General features: G+C 42.7%; 1 protein-coding gene across 3 annotated transcripts in view; it reads right to left on the bottom strand.

Annotated features, from left to right (window-relative positions):
- Window positions 1-18: 18 nt before the first annotated feature.
- The window catches only part of TAF8 (TATA-box binding protein associated factor 8), a 22,676-nt gene continuing 673 nt past the window's right edge, over window positions 19-22,021 (bottom strand). Inside the window, exons 2-8 of one of the 3 annotated variants that reach the window (XM_042463806.1) lie at window positions 6,214-6,370; window positions 5,417-5,515; window positions 4,192-4,254; window positions 2,687-2,811; window positions 1,937-2,084; window positions 1,286-1,428; window positions 19-102 (exon numbers count right to left, since the gene is read on the bottom strand). In XM_042463806.1, the coding sequence (XP_042319740.1) occupies window positions 19-102; window positions 1,286-1,428; window positions 1,937-2,084; window positions 2,687-2,811; window positions 4,192-4,254; window positions 5,417-5,515; window positions 6,214-6,235 (684 nt within the window). In that variant the 5' untranslated portion in view covers window positions 6,236-6,370. The other 2 variants (XM_042463807.1, XM_042463805.1) reach the window with 2 other exon arrangements.

Below are 22,021 nucleotides of genomic sequence, written 5' to 3' on the forward strand. Positions count from 1 at the left end.
GACGGAGGTAGGGATGTGTCACAAACTCCTCCCCATTTCGGCTGCCAGAAAGGGAGGTATTGGTGCTGTAAGTGATGCACTCTTTTCAGCACCCGAGTCATCCTGACAGGAAGAAAAGAAATTAATTATGCTTGAAAACACACAAGAATCACCATACACAAAAAATTTGAGAGACAGGACGTGCAGGAGCTAGAGCAGCAAACAACACTAGCTATGAATGAGATGCCTCTGTGGCTAACAGAATAGATTCTGAAAGTAATAGTAGCTGAACTGAATTTTCATGACGTTTGCTTTTCATATGTGGTTAGGAGACCTGCTGTGATGTTTTTTCATGGGAAACAAGGAGAGAACAAGGTCACAAAAAGATAAACCACCTTGTACTTTTTCATGTATTTGGGGCTTCTTTGCTACCACTGTTTCCTTAATCCTATGTTTTGATTTCACATCTAGTGTTTTAATTTGTACTTGAAGGGTTCTGAAATCTTTAGTTGAAGCAAGGGTTGTCTTGGTCTCCAGATATTGTTAAACTGCAACTGTCACCAGCCCTAGCCAACATAGCCAAATATGGAGGGCGAAACATTCATCTTTGATGCAGGGAATATGATGTGTCACTGAATCATTCAACCAAGCAGGTTCAATTATAGGATAATGTCACTGAGGGTAAACAAAGCCGTTTCACTGCTCTTACAATGAATGCTGGGAGTGGGGAAGGGAAACTACATTCCTGTTGTCCAGGCAATCAGAACAAAGCTTCCCCTTTTGCTGGGCGTTTTATGGCCCCACCGTGCTACTACCTGCCGGCCCTATGTATGTCCTAATCCAGCTCTTGGCCAGTGTGACAAATTGGTGCAGAACATACATGAGGACATCTGCATCCACAACCTATGCCAAACAGCAATCATGAATCACTGGATCAAAGTGAGAGATCATGGACGTTGCCCAGTAAGAAGAACAGATTCATCCTCTCCTGTCACCACTCAGACACTACCCTCGCTTGTCAAGTTCTGTATAACCTTGGGTGCAAAAACTTTACAAAAGTTGGGGAAGGCATAATTTTTCAGGGGAGAAACAGCTTTGTTTTCTGACAGTACTGTCAAATTACCATGAAAATGGGGGGGGGGGAGGAAAAATGCCCTACATATGTCTATTTCTGGCCAGAAATTATTGGCCCCAATATCTCCAAGGCACAAAGCATAATTTATGCTTCTGGTGCTGTTTATTGAGGAATTCCCCAGACACTGGACCCAACATCACACCAAATCAATCAGAATCCCTATGGCTCTACCGTGCTCACGTGCAGGGGGAGGTTCTCTGTGTCAGTCTGATCATCTTGCTCAGATGAATCTGTCTCATCCATCTGTTGCATCTCCAACTCAGAAGGAAGCAGAGCGGTCAGATAAGGTATTGCAAAAGGCCTGGCAGCTATCACTGGAGATAAAGAAGAAAGAAGTCATATCTAAGATGCAAAGATTCATCCATTCAGTGTTCACACTAAAATGGGTGAAGCGTAAGAGGAAAATAACTATTAAAGACAGTCCCAGATTATTTCCTATAATGCTGCCTTTAAGGCCCAGGAAGAGGTTTAGTATAAGTCTCCATATGCCAACTGGTTGCAACAAGCTACATTTAAAGATGTCACTACCTGACAGATACATACGTATTTTAAAATATACTAGTGGGGTCAAGGCTATGCCACACAACACTCTAGGTTTAATGCTCATGTAACTAATTTGAAGAAAATTCTTCTACTATGGGAACAGAAAGCTTGAGTGGGGCACAAAACCAATCTTGTGAGAAAAGGGGATATACATTAAGTTAATACTAATACTAATTTCATGATTAAATGGCACCTCTGTGACAAACAAATTTTTGTGATCTATGCAACTGAACCAACAGACTCTACTACCTGACTAACTGCAATTTAGACAACTCTTACAAGGGAAGGTGCTGACATCATCCTTGAAAAGGCTCTGTGTCTCTCCTGTCTTTGCCATGAATCGGGTCAAAGCCCTTTCAACGTCACGTCTTTGGGAAGCAGCTTTTTCTCGAAGGATCTGATAATCCAATACAGGCTCCCGGTATGTCTGTAAGGCAAGGAGAAGGAGGCAACAATGGCAGTACATGGATTTCAAACTTATATTATTCAGGGGAGCAATCCAGCAAGCCATTTGAGTTTACATTCATCCAATCATCAACCAAACCCTCTTATTCTAGACACATTTCAGAAATAACTGGAAAGAACCCCCTCAATGAGATCCAACCACTAGGGTCATTCTAAAAATTTGAAAATAACTCAATAACCCAGGAGCTGTACAGACAGCCCCTGTTTCAGCCAGATCGGGGCCATGGTAACCGCAAGCCATGGCTCCGATCTGGTCATAAAAAGCTCCTTTTTTCACCCTGCAAAGGGCGTGATAGCTACGTTGCCACGGCTTGGTGGTGCTCCTTCGGTGCTGCGTTGTCTGTACGCAGTGCTGGATGAGTGCCATGATGTCGTGTGCCATGCAGTGCGGTGCACAGCGTCATGCCACCCTGGGTGCAGAGCCAGGGCATGCTTCATGGAGATGCTATGCCCCAACGCCAGCCCAAATGGCTGGTCTGAACAGTCCCCCAGATGAGAATTTCATCGTTCAATTCCAGCCAATTTCTGTTTCACAGGGACCAGATCCAAGGCAGGCTTACTTACTGGTGTTTTGATGTAAGTATGAGGGTCTGGGAATTCTGGGAAGTGGCCAGGTATGTGGGATGGATGAGGCTTGTTCTGTCCAGCCGTCAGCGCTTTGGGAGTCACAGGATGATTTGTCACAGGTGCTGCCAGAAGAAACAGAAATACTCACATGGATATCAGCCTAATTTAACAGAGGAACAATCCAGTGGCTCTGGTCAATTCAGCATAGAGTTGAATCCATTTAGGCAAGCAGAATGAAAATAGGCATCCCTTAACCAGCATAACATAAAAGAAACAACTATGAAAATATGTTAACACTGATCAGTGTTGTAATATAAAGACAAAATCACAGAGAACATGAGATACAAGGTTATAACAGCAAATATTTCTCCATGTTGAATTCTCTCCCTCATTTCTGTAATGCATAGGATCACCTTAGGGAATGCTTAAGTGCACTGATAAGTGATATAGAAATTTACTTACTATTGCTATTGCACAATGAATTTAGAGTGTGTGTTAAATGAAGCCACACTTTCCAAAGGAAAAGGATAGGAGAGAACTTGACACAGAGGTATTGCTTTTAGCAGCAGCCATGTATCCCACGTTATATATACTTCTGTCCTCCCTGGTGGCAACAAATGATAATACACTCTGTAATGATTTGGTTACTAAATAATACCACCAAAAAATTAAAATATGAACCATACAACTTCTCATACACAGTATTTTACAAAAATTGGCTTAGAGGCAATACAGACTGGCACTTTGTGTTGGTCTGTGTGCACAGTAGGCTTCAGGTTGGGCTGAGTGTGCACACGCTCCAAGCCCTACTTTCGCCACCCGGCCATCATCACTGGACAGAAGGGTCATCATCATGGTGCTCCAGTGCGCCTGTGACGTCTTTTCCGTGGCACAAGAAACCAGCTAATGGCGGCTTCTTTTTGCATCCTGGGGAGGCCAGATCGCTGTGGTGGGTGTGATTGCCATGGCAATGATCCGGGACAAAAAGGGGCAGCTGCAGGCCTCCCATCTGTAGAGGCCCTTACTGAGATAAATTAAGTCTGGAAGGCTATACAATGGACTATATCCTAACAAGACTAAATTTGAATGCATCTTACAGAATGTTCAAGTCTTTCACTGAAGGCTACATAAATACTTTTCCCCTTGGCCAAATTCACGATACTATAGGAAGATGCCAAAACTAAAAACTATACTCGGGTGAGCAAAATATGGCCTAAGGGCTACATGCACTCATCAAAGCTGTTCTTGGGGGACTCAACCCTTTCAGACTTGCCAGACTATCTTCTTCAGGGCCCTTCACAAATAGTAAAACGCTTCCAGGAGTGGGAATTCACCTTTTTAATACGTTGCAGGGAGCCTTGCATGGCATAACATTCAAAACTAATTGCTTTAGGGTGTTTGCTATCTAGCAGACTATGTAGTCCCCAAAGTCCCAGGGACAGAAAACTAGCCCCTAAACTCATCACTGTTGCCCACCCCTCAGCAGACAAAAGCTTACATACGTGCAGTGATCACCATCCGTTGGGACCGTTTGGCATATGCAGGGAGTGTATCTACATTAAAGCCTGTAACACACAAAAAGAAGAATAGTTCTAGCAAGCCAGAACACAAAATATTTGTAATGCATCTAATGGTGAAGCCCTACTACACTGGCTAATCATGGCAGTGGATGGGGTGGGCAAACAGCCCTTTAATATGTGCCCTTTCCTCTGTTTCTAAAAAAAATCTGAGCAGGAATGTAGACCAGTGAGGTTCACTGAAATAAATATGCAAGTATATGTGCTGATGACAATGTGTGTGAGAGTGCTTTATACTGATTAAACTCCAAATTAAGCAATCTTATATAGAGCAAGGAAGAAAAGTGAGTGAAAAGAACTTCCTTCTGGATGATTTTAAAGATATAGTCAACAGGATTATTTTAATTCTACTTTGCAGCTTCATTGTTTTGCTGCTTGAAATGTGTTTCAGCATAAATATATATAATAGAATCTTATAGCACCTTAGAGATAAATTTAAACATAAACTTGCATGGACTCCAGTCCACTTCATCAGATGTAAGTGAAGAGATCTGTAGTACACAACAAGCTTATACACTGCTCCCTCGGGTTACGAAATTAATTCGTTCCGCGGCCGCTTTCGTAACCCGAAAAGCCTTCATAAGCCGAAATGCCATAGGCGCTAATGGGGAAAAGCCGCGATTTCGTGCGAAAAAGCCGAAAAAAGCACCAAAAATTTTTTCGTAACCCGAAAAAACATTCGTAACCCGGAACAATTATTTCCTATGGGATTTTTTCGTATCCCGGAAATTTCGTAACCTGGGTATTTCGTATCCCGAGGTACCACTGTACTATGAATTTCTTTTTCACACTTAGTCTCAAAAGTGTTATAGGATTTCTTTATATCTTTTCTACTAGATGAAACATCATCATCGTCATCATTATTTTCTATCCTGCCCTTTCCCCAATTTGAGACTCAAAGCAGCTTACAACAAATTAAAAAACAGATCATTAAAAATCCACAGGTAGAGGGGGAGCAATATGATTTTGTTAGCCTTTTAGAAGATCTTATAGTGGTCCATCCTCATGCTCAAAGTCAATAGACCTACCATCCATTTTAAAGACCTCAATTGTACTCCCTCTGCAGGAGTAGCGATATCCACTCTTTTACAAGGGTTATATAATCCTCTTCCTTCCCCCTCCCAACAAAACAACTTCTCCAGGCACTCACCCATTTCAACTAAGGTGACGACAATATCTGAAAGGGTTGGCTGAGTCCTTGCAGTATGTTCACAGAAAGACTTGGCACTCCTCCCTATTTCTGAAATATCTGCAAAGCAAAGATCACTACAGAACTGAGATATGAAATATGCATCCTTCATTCCCTAGGCCAAAAAATCCTTCTTTCCAAAGTCCACTAGCAACAGACTCAAGCAATCTCCATCCCAACCAAAAATAAAAACCCTAAACCTACAAATATACAGGCAACTCAGCCCTTTACTACTGTCAGTTGGGATACCATTTATGTACTGGTAAAGGAAATGGAGTAAAGATAAAGTCAGAATTGGCTTGGAAAAAACTATGATTATTTTGCTTGGATCTAAGATTCTGGCTCGAGGAAGAAACAATGGTTAAAACAAATCTTGGTATAGCATTAGATGAACCCAGCCAAAGAATCTCCATTCTATACTCATAGACACACACACACACACACACACACACACACACAGCATATTAATTTACCAGGTAGGCTTCCCATGACATGGTGCAGGTGCTTTCCTGTCATATTCCTTGCCTGTCATACTATTTAGAGTTCTGTGGTTTGCCCAAAGTACTGAAAATCAGTAACTGCTGAAGTGTCTCCTGAAGAAGCAGAGGCCCCACTGGGGTCTGTTCTTGGTACAGAAACTGGAAATGTCTGTTATTGACTTGTGGGGTACTGGTATTTAAAAGACTGATGTATTTAAACTGGGGAAAATTGCATTGTCTTTCTAATGTTAGTCACTGTTACCCATTTGGGGTACTCACAGCTCTGGAGCATCTCTGTCATGGTTTCCACAGCAGCCTTCTCAGCACTCTCAAAGCCAGCCTCTGTCAGCAGTGAGCTGACCACTACCTGGAGGGTCCTTCTCCGAGCCAAATAATAATTATCTGCAGGAGTTGTAGAGTGTTTGCCACCAGACCGCTATTGAAAAAGAACCCAACCAAAAAAGCAGATGACGGATGAGGGATAGCCTTTCAGATGCTCCCCACTCCCACCAACTATCTTTCAATTGCAGAATAAAACAGCTTGCATGGTTGTTAACCAAAAGGAAGGCACAAGATACCAGCTATCACAATTAAATGCATCTCCCCCAACTGCAAACACAGCACAGTACAAAAAAGGACAAGAAAAACAGCTTTCTGTTCTCTTCTTAAGGAGCTAGCAGTTTTTTAGAGCAACCTTCCCCTATCTGGTGTCTTCTAGATGTTTTGGACTTCATCTACAGTGGGCCCTCAGTATCCATTGGAGTTTAAATATTTCAAAGGATGTCATATTGAGGAGGGAACTAGCTTGTTTTCTGCTGCTCCAGGCTGGATGGCATACTATTGCCTTCACCGTGCCTTGTCCACTTATCACGACCCCATTAATTTCATAGGATTTTTATTTTTTTTTAAAAAGCAAGGAAGATACAGAGTGCTTTTTACCTGTTGTTCCTTCCCTCCGACTATCATCCTACAGCATCTGATATTCGTTGCCAAGTCTCCCCTCCAGGTACTAAACAGGGTTAACTAAACCCAGGGACCCTGCTTTGCTTCGCATCCAATCAGGCAGGATCTGGTGCCTTAAGGTATTCGGCTCTCAGCTTGATATATTTTGTACCACAATAGAATATTAAAGAGTACTTTATGGTTTAAAAGTCTGCCCCCCTATGGCAAGACATCACAACCACAACCAAAGCAAAAGACATATTTAAAAAAGTTTGAGAAAGGAAAGGAAGACGCAAGGCACACTAACCTCTATTTATTTATATGATAAAGCAAGCCTTCTTTCAGATGGAAGATAAATGTGTGTTGTTGTTTTGAGATGTTGTTGAGAGGCTGTGTGTGTGTGTTGTGTGTTGTGTTTGTGTCTTTTGTTTGTGGTTGGCTTTGTGTGGTTTGTGGTCTTGTTTTTGTTGTTGTTGTGGTCCTGTGTTTTGTGTTTGTGTTGTGTGTGTGTGGTATCTTTTGCTGTAGTTCTCATATATTATATATATATAATATAATAATATATTATATATATAATATGCATTGGCTATTATAAAATGTCTATCTTTATATAGACTTTAGTGTCAAGTATTGGGGGACAATTTCCAGCATGAGCTGCCTGCTGCAAGATTAACTTTCACGTGGTTTTCTTTTTTCTCCTTCTTTTCTCATCTGAGGTATATTGGAACAATATATAATATCTTACCATTAAAATTTTTCTCTCCCCCCCCCCCCCGAAACTAATAGTGCTATTCTGCATCAGTGAAATTGTAGTTTTGCACTCTAACGCTTTCTTTTTAAAAAACTCAGCGAGGCACAACTTGAAGTCTTGAACCACTGGACCATTTCGTAGAAACATTTGTACTGTTAACTGCCCTGCAGTTGATTGTCGACCTCACAGTGATCCTGTAGATGCGACATCTCCAAATTCCCTATCCTCCACTGTTGCTTAGGTCCTGCAAATCATACACATTTTGATCTCCTTAACAGATTCATTCATCTAGCCTGCAGCCTTCTTTCTCTTTCTCTTGCCCCAACCTTTCCTAGCATTATTGTTTTTGCCAGTGAGTGAATTTTTTGTTCTCATGCTGTGGCAAGTCCAACAGTCTCCGCTTAATCCTCCTGGCTTCCCAGAGATTTTGTCTTGATCTGTTCTAGGACCCATTCGTTGTCTTTTTTGGCTTTGTCCCATGGACTCCTCAGCACTTTCTCCAATGTCACCTCTCAGACTGCGTTGATTTTTCTTCCTGGTCCACCTCTCACACCCATCCATGGTGATAGGAAATTACCATGGCTTTATCATTCTAACTTTTGTGCCTTAGTTGTCTACTTTGCTCTTGCTTTATCTTTTCCAATTATTTCATAGTACCCTCTCCATCTTAGCCTTCTCTGAGCTCTTCAACTGCACTCCCTGTTCTGGTCAATATTTGTTCCCAGGTAATGCGGAGAATCAAAAATTTTTTTAAATTACTAATACTAATAATCTTAATAATACTAATAATATTATTTATATCACGGCCTTTCCTTTTGGGATCTCGGCCGGGGTTACGTGGTTACACAGTCCGTCCAGTCTTTTACCGTTGGCCTTCTTCTTATCCCCAGACTTTTATCCTTGAATTCAACACATCCTGGCTTGTTGAAATATTTTTAAACCTATAAACTTCAAAATGCACCACCTTGATTTTGCCTTTTTAGATAAGGGCCCGGATTTCGCTTGCTATTCTATTTAATGCCGACTTGAGGCATCCCTGGATTTGTATCCATGAAGGGTTAGATAACAAGGGCCACTGTACTCTTTCTATTCCTCATTGTCTAGGCTGGATGAATTTGTGGCTTCCTTTCCCCCTCCCTCCCCTTTTCTCCTTCCCTTCCCTCTCCCTTCTCCTCTCTTTCCTCCCCTTCCTCCCTCCCTTCTCCCTCGGTAGACCTCCATGGTCATTATGTTTGTTTTTTTATGTTTCGCAGTAAGCCCGTCTTTGCCTTTCTCCTGACCGTCTTTAAGCTCTACGTCTGTGATATTTTCTAATAGACTGGTGTAACCTGTTATTCTTAGATGGTTGATGTTCCTTCCTCCTATTTTCACTCTTCCTTCTTCTGTGTCCAACTTGCTTTCTGTATTAGTTATGTATATAAAATGAACAGGTAGGGTGAATTGATTGCCTGACCCCTTGCCAATTGGGAACCATTCTGTTTCTCCATGTTGTGTTTGACAGTGCCTCTTGTCATCCGGGGACTTATCACATGTATTGTCACTTCTTATGTCTTTAAGCGCATCCATAGCCTTTCATGGTCTTATGCAGTCCAAGGCTTTGTTATAGTCTATCAAAACACTGCTTTTTCTTGGAATTCCATGGTTTGCACTCATTAGCCATCATATGGTCCTCATGCCTCTTCTTTTCCTGAAAACCCTGCTTGGAACTCTGGGATTTATCTCTGTCGTGCATAGGTTGGAGTCTCTGTTGCAGAATTTTGAACATAATTTTGCTTGCAGCGCGATTAGTGCTATTGGCCTTAGCATTCCGTCCTTTTGTGTCTCCTTTTTGGGGGATGGGGCGTATGTTGATAGTTTCCAATCCATTGGCCCTTGTTTTGTTTTCCGTATCGTTGACATTATGCACTAGATGATTCTGTCAGGTGGATTCAAGCAGTTTGATATCTGTCCTGCTGATTTAATTGTTTCCTTCATTTCTATTATTGCAGCTTCCACCTTGCTTTTGAGAATTGAGATTCATCTTCATATGGCTCGTTTTCCATGTGTCTTTCATTTTGTTTTTAATATCTTTTACAAAGCTCTTTGTGTATGATCCAGTTGTCTTTTTATTCCTTTTGATCTTGAATCCTGTCTTTATTATCCTCGAGGCATTTTGGTCCTTGTTTTCAATTCCCTTGCCTTTGATTTACTGGATCTTGTGGAAATCGGTTCAATTCATTCCTTTTGTTTTATTGTTTTCTCTTTCCTTTGCATTGTCATTTGAGTAGTTATCTTTGTCTTTTTGCACTTAATCTTTTTACTCTTGCATTAAGGTTTGAATTGTCTTTGTTTTTTAATAGACTAAAACCATTTAAAAAAAAAACAAAAAACCAACCATTAGAAGAGCCCTAGGATCGATCCACGAAATCACAAAGGGACCGCTTCCCAAAGGATGAGCCAGTGGAAGCAGTGACAAGAATGGCCCAAAATTTAGCAATGAGTATATTGTGATCTCACGGTTCTTTAGCTCAATCCTGGAAAAAGACAGCTTTTGCACAGAGCCGGAATTTTGATCTTTTGTCACCACTCTTATAGAAAACCCCTGGCAAAGGCCGATATTCTACAATCATTTTTGCTCAACCTATGAATTCTGTGGTGGGGCACGAAGTACAGATAATGTGAGATTCCATTTGTAACTTTCAGATCTTTCCTGCTTGCCTTTCCATCTTTTTTCTTCCGAACCTTAAATGAGTTACCAAGGTGCTGAACCCTAGCCATAAACATTACTTTCACAGCATGGATATGTCTTTTTAGCCCAGCAGGGCCCAACTTCCTCCAGCTACGCACTTTTCCCCTTGGGCAACAACTCTAGTACCACTTCATGTGTGTATTTCCTTCAATCGTCTCCCAGTTCTACTACAATTTTAAAAAACAATCAATCTCAGTGCTTCTCCCTTTGCACTTGTAGTGATCCGACGCATCTGGCCTGAGCATCAGGCTAAGCAGAGATGGACGCCTCTGCCCGTTGCTGGCCTCGTGGAGAAGGCACAGCCTGGGTGAGAGGCTTCTTGGTCACTGCTCAACTGTCTGCTGGTCACTGCTCCCTTTGCTCTCTCTGTCACCCCTGGGCGCCGCAACCAAGCAGCTGGTGACAACAACCAAGAACCCTTTCTTCATGCCACCCCTACAGCAAATGCCACCATTGCGGGCGAGGAGGCTTCTTGATTCACATGCTAAGACCGCCACTTGGTTTGCTGCCTACAAGGTGATCAGGTCAAAGGGAGAAGCTTTTCTCCCATGAAGGAGATCTCTCACCCTTCTTCATTGGGGTGGAGAGGGGTTAGCTGGTGTGTGTTGTGTGGGAGTTTGCAAATGCCACATGCCTCTGCATGGCGACTGGGAAGTGGATGGAGAAATTGAGAGATTTTAACTAGAGAGCCACTTGAGGTGAAACCTCTTTCCACGAATTGTCCCAGATCGTCCTCCCTTCTTTCCCACAGACATGTCCCACACAGCTTAAGTGCCCCCCCACATAGACATCATCCCCTATCAGGAGTAAGAATGAATAGGAGGGCACCCGCCTGTGCACCCACACCTAGATTCAAGCATGACTTGAATCTAGCAAAACCAAAACTCGTTTTCACAGGGTCTAACGGATCCCCCGGAAAAAGTAGAAGTGGAATGTACAAGACATTGTTTTCCTGCAGTTACCTCTCTCTCAGCCTGTCCAATGAAGAAAACAGAGCAGCAGAGCAGGCACCACTTGCCAAAACCAAGACCCGCAAAGCACACAAAGCATAAATAAAGGTAAGGTTTCCCCTTGACAAGGTTGGTCAATCAAGAATCGTGTCCACTTAGGGGGCAGTAGTCATCTCCATTGCAACGCTGAAGAGCATATTGTCAAAGACGACTTATGATAATCTAAGCGATCATGAGCTATAATGAAACATGGTTATTTTCCTGCTGAGTGGTACCAACATCACTATCTAATTGCGCCTTACATGCTTTTGACGTAGTTTGACAGAACCTGTACGAATAAGGGAGCATCACTCGTCCATGTGGTACGTGGCCTCGAACTGGGCCAGCTTTCAATCGTAGAATCATGCAGAGTTAGTACTTAATCCTGAGCCACCACGTCCTTCACAAAGCCTAAGCAGTCCCAATTTGAAAGCTGCCTTTGTGACACCACACACCAAATGCTACAGGCCTACTAAACTCCTTCTCAAGTCACTCACGCTGTCCAAAAATGTTGCAGCCCTGGAGCCAAGAAGTAGGTCCTGTCGAAACCACCTCAAGATTCCCATCGCCACCAAGTGCAACACCAGTGAAATATGCATCAAAGGACAGCTCATGCGGCTTTGTGAGAGCAGGGACCATCACAGAAATCCATTGTGGTGTTACGAGACCCTAAAAGAAATTTCAAGCACCCTCATCCCCACCATGGTCCTAAAGGCGCGGCCTCGCCTTGTCTTTCTTGCACAACAGTACGTATTTGACGGAAGGCCCACCTGCTCCCGTGTCCGTCACATCACCATTGCTAGCAGCTCTTCCCCGCACCACGTCCCCGGATCTTTCAGTGACTCTGGATGGGGTATACCATCCACGTTGGGAATCACTGCTTAGACTAAAATACCAGATATTTACCACCACTTCCACTGGGGCCCCATAACCAACGCATGGAAGATCCTAAACCAACTGCAAGCATTGATAATACTGTGAAAATAGGACATTCTGCAATACTCACTAGCTTCTTAGGATAAAAACCGTAACGGCAAATGTAAAACAACAGTAACAAAATAGTCCTAATCTAATTAGGCTAAAGCGTTGGCCTTCTAGACCAGAAATGTAGGCACACCTGCAGTTTTTCATAATATGTTTATCATAGCCCAGAAAAACCCACAGGAAAACTAATGGACACGGGTTGTGAAAGCCTTCAACCACAAGCTTATGTAAAACTGCGATATAACAAACAAGCAGCTGTGATGAACCACTAAGAAGCAAGGACGGTCAGGAGGACCCACCATAGTTAAAGGCATTGTATATGTGATTACCTTGTAAGGGAAAAGAATGAAGAAAAGGAAGCAATGGGTGGTCATTACAATTCAGGATTCCTGGTGGTATTTCAACAGAACTCAAAAGAAAATACATGATAGAACACCTGAGACAAAAAGTTGTAGGTCCATTAAGAGGGTTTTTTAAAAAAAAAGTTCCTCTGGCACCATCACAGACCAGGTACTATACCGCTAGGGTGTATCGTGCTGCAATATGAAAGCAGTTTGAACTACTTTAACACCAGAACTCGATTATACGAATATCAGGGATTTTTCTTTGGTGGGGGGGCATAGCTCTCTCCAGAGACTAAATACCTCACAAAACTATAAATCTACAGATTCTATACGATGAAACCATGACAGCTAAAGTGGTGTCAAACTGCTTTAAATTCTGCAGTGTGTATACACTGTTTGTCACATTACTCACCCAGTCCAATCCATGCTACCAAAATCCAACAATGCTGGTGCTTCCATGGCAGTACAACCAATTAATCTGTTCTGGGTTATAGTATGAACTTTTGTGGAACATCCAGGGCACGGTGCCTATCTTCGGAGATTGGGTTGAGCATTCGTGATAGCTTCTTTACAAGGCTAAAGCCGGAACTGGAGTCCCTATCCCACAACATAAAAGCCGGCAGCTACGGCCAAAATGCATCTCAAATTTCTGCTGTTTAACAATAAAATAAATGATTGAAAACCACTTTTAAATATTTTTTAGCCATCATGTGCTTTTCAGTTCAGTTTCCAGAAAGATACATCTAAAAAAGATACATATTTTACAAGGATGATGCTGCCAAGCAGGTGACCAGATCTGATCCCTGTAATAGTATGTTATAACAGAAAGCGAAGGGTTTTATGTCACATTTTCATAGGAAGTGATTTTACGTACAAAATGGTAAATGCATGTCACGTCCACTCTGAAATGGTGCTCCTATATTAAATTATGGCTCTGGCCTGCAGGTCTGTCGTCTGTCATTTATTCTGTGTTATCATTTCTCAGCCTGCCAGGGCTCCTAAGACAATGTATTACAAATAGAAACAGATAAGAATAATAATGGAGAAGACAGGACCACTGGATATAAAACAATAATGCTTAGTAAAGTAAATACTCGTCTTCTTATTTCTATAGCTCCCTCTTTGTCTGCCCTCGCTTGCCATATCTTCAATCTCTCTCTCTCTCAGGCTCCTTCCCGTCGGACTTCAACATGCTCTCATTTCCCCAATTCCTAAAAAACCTTCTCTTGACCCCTCCTCTTGTCTAGCTATCTCCGATTTTCTTCCCTTTCTTTCTAGGTCTTGGAACGGGTTGTTTATTCTCGCTGTCTTGAGTTTCTTGACCCACTCCATCCCTCGTTCCTTCAGTCTGGCTTCGCCCCAAGCATTCAACAGAGACAGCTCTCACTAAGATCTCCAATGACCTTTTACAGGCCAAGGCTAATGGCCTTTACTCTTTTCTCATCCTTCTGATCTGTCTGCAGCCTTTGACAACCGTTGATCATGTCTTCTAGTGGATTACTCTTACCTTGGGTTTCCGACTTGTTCTCGACTGGTTTAGATCTTATTGTCAGGACAGATCTTTTGCAGTAGTTGCAGCGGGCCAATCTTCATCCTCTGTTCCCTTATCTGTGGAGTTCCCCAGGGCTCTGTTGGGCCCTTCTGTTTTTCTCTACACACTGTCCTTAGGAAAACTCATCAGCTCTTTGTCTTTCCTACCATCTGTATGCCGAGACACCAGTGTGTATCTTTCTCGCCTGACCTTTCTCCAAGGCTTGAACAGCACAGTTGTCTTGCCTCACAGCTGTCTCGCAGTGATGCGCCCATCGGCTTTGAAGCTCAACATGTCCCAAGACAGAGCTTCTTGTTTCTTCTTCTAAGCCACCCTTCACTCCTTTCTGTCTCTGTGGACACATTCTATTCAACCGTGCAGCAAGCTGCAGTCTGGTTTTTCTTGATCTTCTCTGTATGTACCCTCAGATCCAGACCACAGCCAGGCTTGTAGATTCTTTGTACATATTGCCAAATCACCACTTCTCTTTCCCTCTACTGCCAAGATCCAGGTCCTGCCCTAGTGATCTCACAACTGGATTACTGTAATGTCCTCCTGGCTGGGCTTCCTCTTCTCACCTCCGTCCTTTAATCTCTGTCCAGCATTCAGCTGCACGCATTATCACTTCCACCCACCGCTCTGACACATCTCTCCTGTTTGGCATCCCTTCGCACTGGCTCCCCCTCCCTTCCGCATTCAGTAATAACTCCTGCTGTCAACATTTAAAGCCCTCCATGGGCTGGCCCCTCTTTACTTATCAGACCTTATTCCTCACTCCCACACAGGGCCCTCCGTTCTGGTAGTCAAGGTCTGCTGTCTCAGCCCAGGATTTCCTCTGCCCCATCCGATTCGCCCCTTTTCACTTGCTGCCCGCTCACTCCTGGAACCTTCTTCCCCCCAAGCAGAACCATCACTTCTTTAACCAGTTTCAAAACGGAGCTGAAGACCATCCTGTTCAGAGAAGCCTTCCCAGGCATTGCATAATTCTCACTTGCTATTTGATGTTCTTTTGTTGTCTGTTTTATTCAATCTTTCCTGTATTGCTATGTTTCTATATGTTTTATCTTACTAGACAGGCCCCTTCCCACCACCACTCCCTTCTCCTTCTGTGGTCGTGTCTTTTTAGATTGTAGCCTGAGGGCAGGGAACCGTCCAATTAAAAGATTGTATGACAGCGCTGTGTAAATTTACGCGCTTTATAATAAAGGTAATATAATAATATAATAATAATATAATAATATAATGGAAATGAGGAAAACTGCGCCATTACAGGTGGATGGACTCAGTCAAGGAAGGGACGAGCAGGGAACTATAAACAGGGAGATGGCACACTAGGGTTGGTGTTACCTGGTGTGATAACTGATGTTTGTTACCACTATCCCCATTGACCTCCTCCCTGCCACATCCTACAGAGGTTTTTAGTATTTTTTTTGGTACTAATTGACATAACATCATAATCTCACATATCACGGAATGTAATGGTAACACTATGAATAAACAGCAACATTAAAATACTTTAAATTAAGCATCATAACACACAGAATAAATCTTCACATATACCTAGTTTTGAAGTGGTTAAAGTAAAAAGCTGGTCAAATGTGATGTTTTGAAGAAAATAAAAAATTCTTTTTTCAAATTAAATTTGGAAATTTGAAATTTATTTGTTTAAAAAAAACTGGGGCATCTCCTTTCTAATCCCACTGAGCCTCATCCCATTCACACCATCTCTTCACCATTTAAAGAGATATAGGTGAATGCCACAGCCTGTTTTTGCCAAATACAGAGTTTCAGGAGCAGTGGTTCCCTCCCCCCCATAGATCACCTGGTGCACTTGGATCCCCTGCACCCCCTAATGATGCCCCACTAAAACAATCAGAAGATATCCTGACTTTAAGGATTATTGTATGAAACAGTTAGTCTTGACTCCCGTCTGTTAGCTCAAGAGGGTTGGGTCGGCTGATGTCTGGGGCGAGAAATTCAGAGTTGTCGTGCCACTACAGAGAAAGCCTTGCTATAGTACCTATGATCTAGCCTCCCACAGTGGTAGACATGCAATAGGACCTACTTCAATGATCTCAATTTCTAGGCAGAACTTTGTGTGAGTGCATTGAAACACAAGCTATACTTGCTGGATTGCTTCTACACACTAGCCAAAGAGAGTGAAAGAGCCCTGCCCCTCATTTTTATGCACATATGCATGCTTTGAACACAGAAGCACTTCAAGACTGGCAAAATCATATTTCACAAAAGCCAGAGGAGCAATACTATGTGAGAAATTAAAACGTAAGGTAATCTAAGAGGCGTATGTGAATTAATAAGTATTCTTCTTATATCTAAATCAAGTTATGGTGGGTTAGTATCATATTTAGGAATCACTCAGTACAAAGCAATATCCAACCCAATCTGCTGACTGACCTGATCCATGTATCGATGAAGTGGGATTTTCCCAAAAGCTGATGCCAAATAAAACCTGACAGTCTATAAGGTGCCAGAATAGTCATTGCTATTGTTTTTGTTACAACAAAATTTATCCCTGCGCACCTGGACATTTTGCAATGGGTCTCTTAAATGGGTCTCTTAAATACAAAGAATTCTGGATCCAACCACATAAAAAAAATTTTATCCAGACCAATTTGTAGTCAATCTTGTATTTATATTTTTCCTGTGATGAGTGTTCAAATGACTGTATAAATCCATGGAAATTTACTAGAAAAATATCCATGCATGTATTCAAGAGCCTTTGCATGCAAGAGCTGTTTCTCTCAGGACAAGAACTCATTTTTGCTATTTACTATGTAAGAAATAAAGTCGTTCCTACCTCATGCTGACGATCAAGCAGCTCAATTCTTTGATGTACACTTTTTAAAACAACAAACACCACACATGTGTGTTTTCTACTCTAATTCTTTTACTTAATGGTGCTTTACACCATGCACCCCGCGCTGGAAAGCAGCAGTTGCTGAAATCGGTGCTGCGCTTTAAATCACACAGCATGAAGACCTTTTATTCCAGCCTTCTGGTGGTTGTTTACATTTCTGTACTTCAACATTGGACTGGTTGGAACAATACTTTATGTCACATTATTGTACTTGAACAGGAATGGGCAGAGGGGCTGTAAGAGGTGGGTTTCCTGTTCTGCAGCCTGTAAAACACACATGCACACCACAACAGTTTTGATCCTCAACAGAATCACAACCTTAAAAAGGAAAGTGAAATGGAAGTAAACACAAGTTATCGCAGCTCTGAAAAACAAAGAAACCATGTCAGTTTCCCAGATGCGCTAAAAGCCCAGCGAAGAGGCTGAGGCTATTTATTTAGCCATATTTAAAAGTAGTTGAAAACATTACAAATCTGTTGTAGAAGATTCCTAAAGAGTGAGGCTGTCATCGGGCTGTGGAAGATTGCCGCAATGGATCGTAAGATAACACGGCACAGGGGATGAATGGATGAAAAACACGAAAGCAAAAACAGTATCTGTAGTAGTTTTTGATGCTAAATTGGTAGACTAGGTCCAAACCTAAAGCGGCTTTACAAAACTTTCAAAACAAAACAAAGACGAGTCTAGATTTAGGACCTTATCACATTAAGTGATCCCGTGCAGAAACAGGATTTAAAAGTAGACAAAACCCGCAAAGTGGGATGCTTTTCAGACATGTGACTCGAAGGCTTCATGGCTGGCATCCATGTTTTGTGTGGGGTTTTTCGTGCTGAGTTATTCCTGATGTTTCACCTGTATCTGTGGCTGATCTTCAGAGAATTTTCCAGAAATGTTTGGCCAAGGAGCAATAACGCAAATAAAGCTAATGGAAAGTCGCAAAAAATGACACTTTTTACTTTGGGAGTTTCCCGAAAGAAAAAAGTGTTTGTCGACTTTCCATTCGCTCATTATTATGTTTGGAAGAAACGTTGCCTGAAAACCGTCTTGCATTTGGGTTTTTTTCTACTTTTAATCCGTTTCTGCTTGGGATTTGTCTAGTGTGACAAGGTCCTTTGATTCAGTAATCAAAACAGTGACTTCTATTGGCAGAGTGACACTGCATCTGCCATATGGGCAATGGTTCACAAACAGCCAGGGTATCATTTAAGGCACAATGGTAGATGTCTTGTTGGTGTCTCCCATAGTTTGTATGCATGCGTCACTGGAGTTTATCACGGGAGGATTTCTCTTAATTTCGAATGAGGAAAGGTGGGGCCAGAACGCATTCATGTGAATTGCTAATGCGGCAAATTTACGTGAATTGAATTGCGTTCAAACTGACTTCCCATTGCCCAAAAATAGATTGCCATTGCCTGAAATTGCTGTGATCACTTGTCACGCAATAATGAAACCCCATGATTGCGTTTGGACTGACTTCCCATTGCCCAAAATTGCGTGGGTAGTCTATCGCACATAACGTGAAACCCCATGATTGCATTCGGATGCCATTGGATTATACTTCCAATTTCCCTTGTTGATAAACTCCTATCACCACCCAGAGCCCTAGCCATGCTAGCTGGGGGGGGGGGGAGTGGTGGTCTGGGGTTGTAGTCAGTAAATTTTCTGCTTCCCTCTTCTTGTTGACATGTTTGTAGGCTTGTTAGTTTGCATGCACAGCCCTGTGACAGAAGAGCCATGAGTTAAGCTGTGGAAGAGTTGTGGGTTTATCACATGGGGGAAATTGGGGGTTTAAATTGTCACTATCCCGGGAAAGCGCGCATTTCGGGAAGTTTCACCCACATCGCGACTGAAGAGACTTATCCCAGGAATAACCAGCAACAATCATTCATGGGATTTCAAGGGAATAACCAGCAAGAAATCATTTGGACTTCAGTGAATTTCATGGGGAATCAATAAAATATGAAGACACTGTTGTTGTAAGTGTTACAACAATATTTGCGAACCTGAAGACGAATAGATTTCTTTGTGGCATATGCTTTCGAAGGCAACATCCCTTTTCATCATGTGCGGGAAGTGTATATAACATGTTGCCCTGATGTTTTTGGCTTTACTGGTCCAAAACACACTGCTGTAGTCTGTGAGACATTTACTTCCCTGTCAGAGAAAGCTCTGGTGCCACAATAAACTACAATTCCCAGGATTCCCTAGCGCTTTTGCAATCTATTATCTGCGGCACCCTTCTCTGTACATCCACTCTCTCACACTCATGAGGTTGACACTAAAATAATGGGATGCATAGCTCTTATCTACAAAAGTTTATGCAATGCCACACTAAACTATAAAACCCTGTAGAAATAAAGCAGTTTGACACCACTTTAAACTGCCATGGCTCCCTCCTACAGGAACCAGGGTTTGTGAGGTACCTGCACACTTTGCAGAGATGCCCTGTAAAACTACAATCCCAGGATCCATAGAATCATTAAAGTGGCATCAAACTGCGTATTGTAGACGACGCACCCCCTGAATTTAGCATCCCAAGCTCTATTTTATTTTGTTTTCACAGAACACGGCTTGCTGCTTGAGTGTGTCATTTATTTATTTATTATTTATTATTCTTCTTCTTCCCCCATCGCCCCACCTTTCCTGGGACTACAAGTCCCACAATTCTCTTCGCCGCCGCCGCGCATGCGCGCACGACCCTCGCATGGACCCAGATGGCCGACACAGGGACCGGCGGCTTTAGCCGCTCAGGGACGGTAAGGCTGGCCTCCGAGAGAACGGTTGCCTTTATGAATTTTGAGGGGCGGGGCGATAGCTCTCGGGGGGGGGCTGTTTGGAACGGCGCGAGCCCGCGAGGGAAAGGGAAGCCTCGTTTCCGATTGGAGGCGTGAGGGAAGCAGGCGGCTCCTGTGGTCGAGCTCCTTTGGTTCTGACTGGTTGGGGGCAGGTGCCGGTCACTTGGTGTGAGGGTGGTTTTGGAACGTGGTGCCCCGTGGCGTAGTGGTTCCAGCGCTGGGCTGAAACTCCAACGTCGCGGGTTCGAATCCTAGCTGGCCACGATGATGATGTTTATTTATATTCCGTCTTTCTCCCAATACTGGGACTCAGGCGGCTTACAACTTAAAAAAGCATGTATATTAAAACTACAAAAAATAGTAACATAAAACAGAGTAAAACAAATTGCATGTTAATATATCAATACAGTTTTAAAAGATTAAAAAGAATAATTGCCCAGGAGCCCATTGGGTGACCTTGGCAAGTAAGTCACACTCTCTCAGCCCAGAGGGCGACAAAGGCAAAAGCCACCTCTGATGAAATTTGAAAAGAAAAACCCCATGATGGGCTTTGAGTTGGAAATGACTTGAAGGCACACAACAATTTTGGGGTGTGTGGGTTCAAATTAGAGTGCTCTGGCTGGGCTGGAGGCAGCTTTCCCCCCTCTCTGCACTTGGAAGGTAATGGACCTGGCTGGATTGCTTGATGGGAAGCCTGGTGAACATCATGCGGGCCCTGGATGTTTGTTTTTTTGCTTATGCGTTGGTTGACTGCAACTCCCATCATCCTCCACATCCAGTGGCAGAGCTGGCCATGCTGAGACAGGAATTTAAGTTTGCAGCATCTGGAGATGCCACCTACTTCTAACATCATGAGCACAAACACGGAGAGGCTGCCTCAGAAAATGCCCTCCATATCCACAGATTTTTTAAATCCACAGATTAAAGCATCCACGGTTTGGAAATTTTTAGAAATATCAAATTTCAAAAAGCAAACCTTGATTTTCCATTCTCTCTAGGAATCTCTCGGTCCTCCAGTGCAACTCTATGGTCAACATCTGCCAGAGCTTGAATATGAATTGTGTTGGAGGGACCTACGCATGCCCAGAACAAGTGTTTTCTCTAGGAATCTTTATAGCCTCCAGTGCAATTGGTCAACATCCGCCGGACATTGAACACAGAATGCATTTGAGGACCTAACAAATGCCTAGATAGCGTTCTCTCTAGGAATCCCTAGGTCCTTCAACATGGTCAGCTTCCAGCAGAGTTGCACTGGAGGACCTAAGATTCCTAGAGAGATATTAATCAACTGTGAATATATATTTTTACTCTAAGACAGTGATGAACAATAGTGGCAGTCCAGATGCCGTTGGACTGCAGCTTCCATTATCCATCACCATCACTTGTTCCTCCTAAGGCTGATTGCATTTCAGCCGAACAACTGGAGGGTGTCAATTTCTCCACTCTTCCAGAGGGACAAATGTATGTTTTTACCCACAACAGGGACCTTTAAACTCTACTCAGTTATGTTATGTGATTTCACGTAAACTTCCATGATTGCATCCTGTGGGATCATGTGATCTGTAGTTTGTTGAGGTACTACAGCTCTCTGCTGAGAATTCTAATCCTCTCCCTAAACTGCAACCCCGGATTCCATAGATGACATCAGAGGAAGACTCCTTGTGGAAACCATGAGAGAGTTACTCCAGAGCTGTGAGTATCATCCCCAATGAGTAATAAAGCCTTACATTAGAAAGGATTCATAGTGTGAAAGTGCCTTCTAACTGATTACAATCTGATATCCATGGATCCAGGATTTTACACGCATGGATTCAACCATCCATGGCTTGAAAATATAATATATATATATTATTATATAATTATATATCTATATATATGGCAAAATTAAGGTTTGCTTTTTTTGGATATGTGTGTTGTGGTGTATTCCAAAAAAGCAAACCTTAATTTTGCCATTTTATATAAGGGACACCATTTTGCTACCCATTGTATATAATGGGACTTGACCATCCACAGATTTTGATATCCTGGAGCTCCTAGAGCTGGAAGAGACCCCAAGGGTCTCCAGTGCCAACCCCATTCTGCCATTCAGGACTCTCAGTCAAAGCATACCTGACAGATAGCCATCCAGCCTTGGAGCAGCAGAAA

Source organism: Sceloporus undulatus, chromosome 4, assembly GCF_019175285.1.
Source record: "Sceloporus undulatus isolate JIND9_A2432 ecotype Alabama chromosome 4, SceUnd_v1.1, whole genome shotgun sequence".
NCBI classification, from domain to species: Eukaryota; Metazoa; Chordata; class Lepidosauria; order Squamata; family Phrynosomatidae; genus Sceloporus; species Sceloporus undulatus.